The sequence below is a fragment of the Lacerta agilis genome, chromosome 1 (assembly GCF_009819535.1).
Source record: "Lacerta agilis isolate rLacAgi1 chromosome 1, rLacAgi1.pri, whole genome shotgun sequence".
Lineage (NCBI taxonomy): Eukaryota > Metazoa > Chordata > Lepidosauria > Squamata > Lacertidae > Lacerta > Lacerta agilis.
The window spans coordinates 9,985,538-9,995,715 of record NC_046312.1 but is presented as its reverse complement, the minus strand read 5'-3'; the positions used below and the strand labels follow the sequence as shown (position 1 = coordinate 9,995,715).

General features: G+C 46.7%; 1 protein-coding gene across 1 annotated transcript in view; it reads right to left on the bottom strand.

Annotated features, from left to right (window-relative positions):
• Positions 1–1,020: 1,020 nt before the first annotated feature.
• The window catches only part of SYNE2 (spectrin repeat containing nuclear envelope protein 2), a 208,396-nt gene continuing 199,238 nt past the window's right edge, over positions 1,021–10,178 (bottom strand). The window contains exons 107-111 of the mRNA XM_033172755.1: positions 8,640–8,768; positions 5,252–5,443; positions 5,026–5,115; positions 3,193–3,242; positions 1,021–1,812 (exon numbers count right to left, since the gene is read on the bottom strand). Of these exons, the coding sequence (XP_033028646.1) occupies positions 1,587–1,812; positions 3,193–3,242; positions 5,026–5,115; positions 5,252–5,443; positions 8,640–8,768 (687 nt within the window). The 3' untranslated portion in view covers positions 1,021–1,586. The remainder of the gene's footprint in view (positions 1,813–3,192; positions 3,243–5,025; positions 5,116–5,251; positions 5,444–8,639; positions 8,769–10,178) is intronic.

Here is a 10,178-nt window from a genome sequence, read left to right as displayed (position 1 = left end):
GATATACTGCCTTGGAACATGGAGGCTCAGTGTAGCGAGGATGGCTTATGTACCATTAAAGCTGTGCACGAGCAGAGGGTTCACCATAATGGCCAATGCTTGGTTCCCCTTTCCCTCTTTAGTTCTCCCTCTCCTATCCAGAAACCACCGTGGAATTTGCTTCACCTTCAAGTGATTGTGCCCTTCGATTATTAAAAAATTATTTTTAAAAAACATCCACGTATCTTTCTTTTGGCTTACTGTAAATTATTCAAAAAAGATTAACACATAAACATCTTTTGATTAAAAAGCCGCAAGTTTACACCATCGATTCATATACAAGTGAGATAATCAACGCTAATTGTGGTCAGCACTTTTTAAATATAAAACTATGAACAATATAAGCCACCTACATGCAGCATTTTCATTTCTTTTTATTTAAAATAAAAGTACAAAAGAAGACATGAGACAAATCTGCAGTTCTAAGTACATACAGTGATACCTCGGGTTTAAGAACAGTCCTGTTTAAGAACGATTTGATTTACGAACTCCGCAAAACCGGAAGCAGTGTCCCGGTTTGCAAACTTTACCTCAGTCTAAGAATGGTATCTGAACGGTGGAAGGGAGGCCTCATTAGGGAAAGCAGGCCTCGGTTTAAGAACGGTTTTGGTTTAAGAACAGAGTTCCGGAACAGATTAAGTTCATTAACCGAGGTACCACTGTACTAAAATCTTTGTCATGGAAACTTGTATACAGTACAGTGGTACCTCGGTTTACGAACTTAATCCATTCCGGAAGTCCGTTCTTAAACCGAAACCGTTCTTAAACCGAGGCGCGCTTTCCCTAATGAGGCCTCTTGCCGCCAGTGCCCTTCCACCGTTCTGCTTCTGTTCTTAGACCGAGGTAATGTTCTCAAACCAAGACACTATTTCCGGTTTTGCGGAGTTCGTAAACCAAATCGTTCTTAAACCAGACTGTTCTTAAACCTCGGTACCACTGTATCTATCAATCTGTCTGTCTATCTATCTATCTATGTATTTGTTAACTGGAGAGAGAGGGTTGCTAAAATACTAAAGTATAACAAGTATTTTATATATATTTATATAAAATGAAACCTTTCTTTTCACTACAATATCAAAGTACGGAAATAGATTTCTTTGCATGCAAAGCACCAGCTGAAAAATGGGGTCTCTCCGTCACACTAAAAGCTATTCTCTACAGCATTCGTCGTTAGCTAAAAATCACATTATTTCAATGCAAACATGACACCACCTTGAAAATTCATCTCCAGAGGACATTCTGGCACGGAGGCCACCAGCCGATTGATCACACATTGTGCAAAGGTATACAGTATGCGGCTTACAGTTCAAAAATATATAGAAAAAAGTATTTTCCTGTACAAAACCGGGTTAACACCTGTCTCTGCGCCCCCCCCCCGCTTTCCAACCCACCCCAAATATTGAAATTGCTAGAGGATCTACTTCTTCAGTTGTGAAATCTGATGCATTCACTGTGTGAAGTCCTCAGAATGGCAATAGCAGCACGAGAAGAAGAGCCTGTTGAGGAGGTTCATTTTGGTTGAGGTGCAAAAAAGCCCTTGGGACGCTTCAAAAGGGAGGAGGCCCATTGACAAATCGCAGCATCGGGTGGAAAGACCGGGCAAAGTTGTTGCGGTGTGCACAGCTGTAATCTTCCTCTGAGAAAGGGGGCAGGGTGGCCAAAAGCAGGAGGAGAAGGAAGAGCAACTGAAGAGGGAACGCCATTCGCAGCACACGGGACAGGAAGCCGCGGGTCTTAGGAGCAGCTGGGCTGGCACTATCCTCGTCATCCCCTCTGCAAATATGGAAGAGAATTTATACATGAAGCTGCATTCCGCTGATTCGGAATTCATCTAGCCCAGGGTTTCCCAAACTTGGGTCTCCGGCTATTTTTGGACTAGTGCGAGCCAGTGTCGTGTAGTGGTTAAGAGCGCTAGACTCGTTATCTGGGGAACCGGGTTCGCTTCCCCGCTCCTCCACATGCAGCCGCTGGGTGACCTTGGGCTAGTCACACTTCTCTGAAGTCTCTCAGCCCCACTCACCTCACAGAGTGTTTGTTGTGGGGGAGGAAGGGAAAGGAGAATGTTAGCCGCTTTGCGACTCCTTCGGGTAGTGAAAAGCGGGATATCAAATCCAAACTATTCTTCTTCTTCTTCTATATCTCCCATCATCCATGAACACTGGCCCTGCTACGGTAGCAATGCATGATGGGAGTTGCAGCCCAACAACAGCCGGAGACCCAAGTTTGGAAAACGCTACTCTAGGGTGTCAAGATCAGCAGCTACTCTGGGCTGCTTCCAGCATATATAAAAACACAACACATTGAAAGGCTTCCCTATATTCTCTACTCAGACTGGCAGCAGCTTTCTGCAGAGCTGCTTTGAGGGCCACAAACCTTGCCCCTCCATTCTGTGCCCTCCACCCTGAGACACCGGGAGGAATTTTGATGTTGTGCTATTCCAACCGTTCCATCATTGCAAGCATTTCACCTTGGCAGATGGAATGATTCCATGCTCTCTTCTTTCCGTGTGTCATTCTGGGGGTTCTCCTGATGCCCCACATGACTTTTGGGGGGGAGGGGGGGGAATCTGTTGCACAAGTGGAAGTCGTTGTGCAGAGTTTCCGCTGGTGGGCCGCAGCTGAATCCCAGCCACTGTTGTGCATCTAGCTGCATCCGGCAGACCTCTTGGTTCTAGCAGATCTCACAAGCCTAATGTTTGCCCACCTCTTGAGTTAGCACTGCACAAATTATGGACATTCGAGTGCTGGTTGTGTGAATGCAATTAATGCGTTAAGAGAAGCCATAGGGAAGGCAAAGGCTCGGGGACTTGGGGCTGCGGAGTGGGCAAAAATCTCCTGTTCAAAGGTGTTTGCATTTCCTGGAAAGTTGCCGGTAGTGGCTCCCTATGAAATGCATACAGCACCTTTGATGAACCTTTTTTTTCTGTGTCTCTGCTCCGACTTTGGCAAAGAGGGAAAAGTGCTAAACTCCCCCTTCCTCCTTTCCATGGCCTTGATCCTGCTCAGATTTCCCCGTGGCTGCTATTTACATAACAAACAGGGTGTGTGTTAATTAACGTGTGATTATGAGCACATCTAGCTTGGCCCTATGACTGCCTTCAAAATGCAACCTCCATTTTTAAATTAAAGGAAAACGTGTTCCAAAACTTCTTACCTAATATCAGCGCCGCTCCCAGTCTCCAAGGTGTTCCTTCCACCAGCCTGCTTAAAATGGAGATTTATTACGGCGTTATTTAGTCGTACTTTCCTCAAGAAACGCAAGCGCAAAGAAGCGAATCCCAAGCGACCCGGTTACAGAGCTCAAAACGCTTCTGTGCCGCGGGAACGTCACAAGAAACGTGGGTATGACGAGTGGATGCTGCTCCACTAGGAGGAATGGGGGTATCACCCCACCAAATGCAGTCTTGTCTCAGACATCTCCCCCTCCAGCTGCCTACTGAACAACCAGTCGGGGGGGGGGGGGTGGCACTGCCTGTTAGCTTCCTCCTCCTTAGGGTTAGCACCCCTCTTGTAGAAATCAGCCTGGAGAAGGATGGGGACAAAACCAGACAGGGCTGCAGACACCATAAAGCTGTGCCCCAATGCTCATTTGGCAGAGTCCGTTCAGGAGGATCACATGGTCAATGCTATCAAGAACTTCCAAGTCAGCACTGTAGGGTCATACGCCTTTGCATCCCCCCAATGGTCAGGGTGACGAGGGCTGATTCAGCCCCATAACTACGCCTGAACCCCCATTGGAATGGGTTGAGGCATAGTCATACCTTGGCTTTCGAACATGTCAGTTCTCAAACATTTTGGCTCCCGAATGACGCAAACCCAGAAGTGACTGTTCTGGTTCGTGAACTACTTTTTGGAAGCCGAACACCCAAAGGGACTTCCGCAGCTTCTGATTGGCTACAGGAGCTTCCTGCAGCCAATCGGAAGCTGCGCTTTGGTTTCCGAACGTTTTGGAAGTCAAACGGACTTCCGGAATGGATTCCGTTCGACTTCCAAGTTACGACTGTATAGGCATGTGGCTTTCTTGGGTTCCATGATCACTGCAGATGGTGACAGCAGTCACGAAATTAGAAGACGCCTGCTTCTTGAGAGAAAAGCAATGACAAACCTAGACAGCATCTTAAAAAGCAAAGACATCACCTTGCCGACAAAGGTCCGTATAGTTAAAGCTATGGTTTTCCCAGTAGTAATGTACGGAAGTGAGAGCTGGACCATAAAGAAGGCTGATCGCCGAAGAATTGATGCTTTTGAATTATGGTGCTGGAGGAGACTCTTGAGAGTCCCATGGACTGCAAGAAGATCAAACCTATCCGTTCTCAAAGAAATCAGCCCTGAGTGCTCACTAGAAGGACAGATCCTGAAGTTGAGGCTCCAGTACTTTGGCCACCTCATGAGAAGAGAAGACTCCCTAGAAAAGACCCTGATGTTGGGAAAGATGGAGGGCACAAGGAGAAGGGGACGACAGAGGATGAGATGGTTGGACAGTGTTCTCGAAGCTACTAACATGAGTTTGGCCAAACTGCGAGAGGCAGTGAAGGATAGGCGTGCCTGGCGTGCTCTGGTCCATGGGGTCATGAAGAGTCGGACATGACTGAACGACTGAACAACAACAAGGCATGTGGCAAGGGAAGAGCTTGTAGCCTGGTCTTAAAAGAAGCATTCCAAACCAGGCTTCCACAACCTAGTGTCCTCTTGACCTATTGGACTACAACTCCCATCACTCCCAGCCGGCATGGTCCGGGAGGAGGGGAACTGCAGTCCAAATGTTCTGGAAGGCATTAGGTTGGGGGGAAAGTACTGAGCAGAAACCATGTATCCTTTAACATGGCCACGAATTACAGTGAGTTGCTGGACTGTCCTGACCAAACCGGGCGAGTCAGCTGTTTGTGTTAACTTGCAATAAAGCATTTCCGGATGGAAACAAGGTGAGGAGAAGGTAACAGACTGGAGAAAAACCAGAGGTTTGGAAAAGAATTGCCAAGCAGCTTGCCTTGTTTTTATATGTGCAAGGTTTCTCTGGTCGCTGAGGACAGCCTCCAGAGTCGAGTAGGTCCGCATCCTGCAGAAATCCACTTGTGTCCTAGGAGGAGGAAAATGGAAGATAACTTTACGTTCTGCAGAGTAAGAAAAGCTTTATCTCCCAGGAGTTATGCGCCACCCTTGGGAGATACAGAACTGCATCACCCTGGATTCAAGGACATGCATCCCAGCCTCACCGGCTTTCCATGCGAGACCTTTAAATCACTTGAGACTCTTTCCAGAAGCTGCTTCAGTTTCTTCCCAATAACGTGAACCTTCTCGTGAGCTTCAACGTAATCTCCTCCACCAGATTTGACGAGCAAGTGAGTGGAAATCTCCTGCAGAGTGTTGACTTGCGGCTGCCGTTCCAGAAGCTCTTTCTCTAGTTGCTTCGGCAAGGAAATGGAAGGAAATATTGACACATGTATGATTCTGCCCTACATAGAATCAAGGAGACCACTTGATCTGTCCAGCCCAGTGCTGCCTACTCTGATTGGGCAGCGGAGCTCCAAAAGCTCTATTTGATAGCCCTGATATCCTTCAAAATGGAGATGGCAGGAACTTTCCCTGGGAGCTTCAAGCGCATGCTCTGCTACTGAAATGTTGGGCAACAGCTACCGTATTTTTTGCTCCATAAGACGCACTTTTTTCCTCCTAAAAAGTAAGGGGAAATGTCTGTGCGTCTTATGGAGCGAATGCATGGTCCCTGGAGCCAAATTGCCCAGGAGGGAAAGGCAGATCCTGCCTTTTCTGTTTAAGAAAGAGCTAAAAGCTAACAAGAGGGGAAGAGAGTGTTGAAAGGAACCCGCTCAACAGCTGGTTGCAAGAGATCGGGGAGGGAGATAAGGGAGCTAGCTCCCTTCCTGCCCCGCCCAGGCCCCTTGCACAGTAGTTCCTTTGGGAGGGCTGAGGATCCTGGGAAATTGAGTTTTTCAGCCATTTGGGGCTTTCTGTTACTTTTCCTCTTGCTTTCTATTACTTGCTGGTGCTTACTGGTTTGCTTTCTTCTTGCTTCCTATTACCTACTGGTGCTTACTGGTTTGTACTGGTTTGCTTTCCTCTTGCTTTCTATTACTTGCTGGTGCTTACTGGTCTGTACTGGTTTGTACTGGTGCTTACTGGTTTGTACTAGTTCGCTTTCCTCTTGCTTCCTATTACTTGCTGGTGCGTACTGGTGCTTACTGGTCTGTACTGGTGCTTACTGGTTTGTACTGGTTCGCTTTCCTCTTGCTTCCTATTACTTGCTGGTGCGTACTGGTTTGTACTGGTGCTTACTGGTCTGTACTGGTTTGTACTGGTGCTTACTGGTTTGTACTGGTTTGCTTTCCTCTTGCTTCCTATTACCTGCTGGTGCTTACTGGTCTGTACTGGTTTGTACTGGTGCTTACTGGTGCTTACTGGTCTGTACTGGTGCTTACTGGTTTGTACTGGTTCGCTTTCCTCTTGCTTCCTATTACTTGCTGGTGCGTACTGGTTTGTACTGGTGCTTACTGGTCTGTACTCGTTTGTACTGGTGCTTACTGGTTTGCTTTCCTCTTGCTTCCTATTACTTGCTGGTGTGTACTGGTTTGTACTGGTTCGCTTTCCTCTTGCTTCCTATTACTTGCTGGTGCGTACTGGTTTGTACTGGTGCTTACTGGTCTGTACTGGTGCTTACTGGTTTGTACTGGTTCGCTTTCCTCTTGCTTCCTATTACTTGCTGGTGTGTATTGGTTTGTACTGGTGTTTACTGGTCTGTACTGGTGCTTACTGGTTTGTACTGGTTCGCTTTCCTCTTGCTTCCTATTACTTGCTGGTACATACTGGTTTCTACTGGTGCTTACTGGTCTGTACTGGTTTGTACTGGTGCTTACTGGTTTGTACTGGTTTGCTTTCCTCTTGCTTCCTATTACCTGCTGGTGCTTACTGGTCTGTACTGGTTTGTACTGGTGCTTACTGGTTTGTAAGCAATGCTTTTCCCCCTTTACAAAAGCTGCACAAATCTGAACTGATCTTCAAAAAGCAGGGCTTTTCCCTTTGCAAAAAAGCTGCAAAACTTTGAACTGATTCTCAAAAAAACAACAACATGGGTTTTAGAGGAGGAAAACCAGAAAAAAAATTTTTCCCCTGGTTTCCTCCTCTAAAAACGAGGTGCGCCCTATGGTCCGGAGCGTCCTATGGCGAGAAAAATACGGTAATATGTAGATGTGTTTCCAGGCCCAATTCAAGGGGCTCACATCAGTGCCTAAAGCCCCAAAGCAACTTAGGCCCCCAAGTATCTGAAAGATTGCCTCCCTCCCTCAAGACCCTCTAGGATGTTAAGAGAGGGTCAACACTCTCAGAAGTTCGATCACTGGGGCCCCAGGAGAGGGCATTCTCTATGGCAGCCCTTAAGTTACAGAATCACACAATCACAGAGTTCCCACCACACATGTGCATTTGACACCCTCACTATGCAGTTTCCTTAGCATGCTAAAACCATATGAGTGACAGATATTTTAGGACCCAACCTATTCTCTTCTTGCCTGTTGTCATATTTTAAATTGATTCTAGTATTGTCTCCACCCCCCATCATTCAGCCTGGGCACTGAGGTCCAGCTCCGAGGTCATTCTGGCAGTTCCCTCCCTGTGAGAAGTGAGGTTACAGGGAACCAGGCAGAGGGCCTTCTCGGTGGTGGCGCCCGCCCTGTGGAACGCCCTTCCATCAGATGTCAAGGAAATAAACAACTCTCTGACTTTGAGAAGACATCTGAAGGCAGCCCTGTTTAGGGAAGTTTTAAATGTTTGATGTTTTATTGTGCTTTTAATTCAGTTGGGAGCCACCCAGAGTGGCTGGGGAGGCCCAGCCAGATGGGTGGGGTATGTATGTATAAATAATGATGATGATGATGACGATAATAATAATAATAATAATAATAACAACAATAATAACAATAATAATAATTGCTGTAATCTGCCCCGGGATCGTATGTTGAAGGGTGAGTCCCTACAGAGGGTGGTGAAGACAGCACACGACATCATGGGCTGTCCCCTGAGTCCGCTAGACGTCATTGCAGGAGACCATTGCCTCAGAAGAGCGAGGAACATTCTCAGGGATGACTCACACCCTGGCCAGCACCTTTTTAATCTCCTGCCCGAGGGCAGGAGATATAGAAGCATGGTAAGCAGAACCAACAGGTTAAAGAACAGTTTCTACCCATGGGCCGTGAGGCTGCTGAATGGAAGGCAGCAACATTGCAGCTGACGTTCGGGGTTGGTGGTCGTACGACAGCACACAGAGTGTAACAAGGACTGAGAGATTGTGGGGGGGGGGAGAGGGGGGCTCCTTTAATCTCACTGGAAACATGTGGTACAGTGACAATAAAGTATTTCTATTGTATTTCTATTCTATTCTAATAAATCAAAATACCACTCCTACAACGACTATCACTAACCACGACAAGATAGGGCACAGGGAGGATCTGAAAAGCAGATTACTGGCATCCCACCATCAAACCAAATGCAGCAAAATAACATTGTACCTAACAGGAGCAAGTGAACTGGTGGGTCAATCATTTCTGTATGGATGCACCAAAAAGTTTTTTGTTGTTGTTGTTTTTAACCTACCATTAATTCTCTTCGGCTCTCCTGAACTGCGTGAGGATCAGCATTCAGATCCTTGATCTGTGCTTGATGCCTCCGAACCTCTGCAACAGCCAACCACAGCAGCAGGTTATGGTTTTGCTTATGGAAATCCTGCAGAGGAAAAGCATCCATTATTAGGAGGGGCAGCAAGGGGCAGCCTCGTCAGGTCACACCTGCTGACAAAGGCCGGTTTCAGACTGTCACTATTTTGCAGGCGGGATTCGAATGCATGCCAGCAAATTCACATTGAGAGGATTTGATGATTTGAACAATCTTTTGCGACAAGGAAAGGAAATGGGCCGGAAAGCATAGGATAAGAATTGCTTGATAACGTTGTGTCAAACCAGGATGAACGCTCCACAGCCCAGGTCTACCTCTTTGGAAACTTTGCACAAACAAATCAGGCTGAATGCTCAGTAAGTAGGCTATGCAGAAGGGACCCAAATAATACAGGGCCTTTCCAACTTGGGTTGAAAGGCAGTGTAATAAAAAATTAGGTTCGGCCCCAGAAGGGAGTCCACGAACCCGAGGGAGAGCCTCAGCAGGGCTCCCCTCCTGTCAAGAGCACCTAAGAACAAATAGAGACGATACAGAATCTCCCAAAGCAAGGCGATAGCCCTTTATTAGAAAACTGCTGCAGCAGGGTGTTTTGCAAGCAAAAAGACCTCCAACAAAGGCACGCAAGCTCCTATATAGACTTTTGAAATTGCCCCCCTCCAGCTCAATACCACCCCTCCATACATTAGAACTACATCACAAATTGGGAGGGTCTGGTAGCAGTGATCTGAGCATCTTGGACCCTGCCCCCATGTCTCCTCTTGCCCTCCACCAAAAACCCATCAAGTGAAACAAAAGATATTTACATTTCCCTATTTCCCAGCCAAGTTATTCACACCCTTTTGTCTGGCACTCAGGTATCAGGATGCCAGAGATTATCACTCAGGCAGGGGGCTGCTGAGTAGCTGGAGGGGCAACCCCCCCCCCCCCCCCCCGCTTTGTTCCTGAGACAAAGAAATATTTGGTCAGTTGGGAGTCAAAATGGAGTGAGGCCTGTCTTCCTGTGCTGTTTTTCAGACATGTGGCCTTATTTGTTTTGGTACATTAATAACAATTATTATATATAAATAAAATACCTTAAAATTCTTACAACAGCAGTAATAATATGCAGCACTTATATTGTGCTTTCTTGAATGCTCAGTGCCCCCTGCATACAGTCTCTCATTAATGCTTAAAGGCAGGTCAGTATTATCAGTTCCATATTGACTAACCATAGGTGGAGGGCTGAAGTTGACAGATCGTGGCTTGGCTAAGGCCACGTGTTCACGGCAGAAGAACATTTCCTGGTTTGCAATTTAGACTGTTAGCCACAATGCTTCACGAGCTGTTCCAGGCAAAGGAGGTCAGAACTGCAGGAGGCGGCCTTGCATCCTTATAAGTAAGTTACATTCTCACTTACGTAAGAATGCTATGCAACCACGGAGTGTTCTGCAAATGGCATTTCAAAGCAGTTTCTTAAATCTA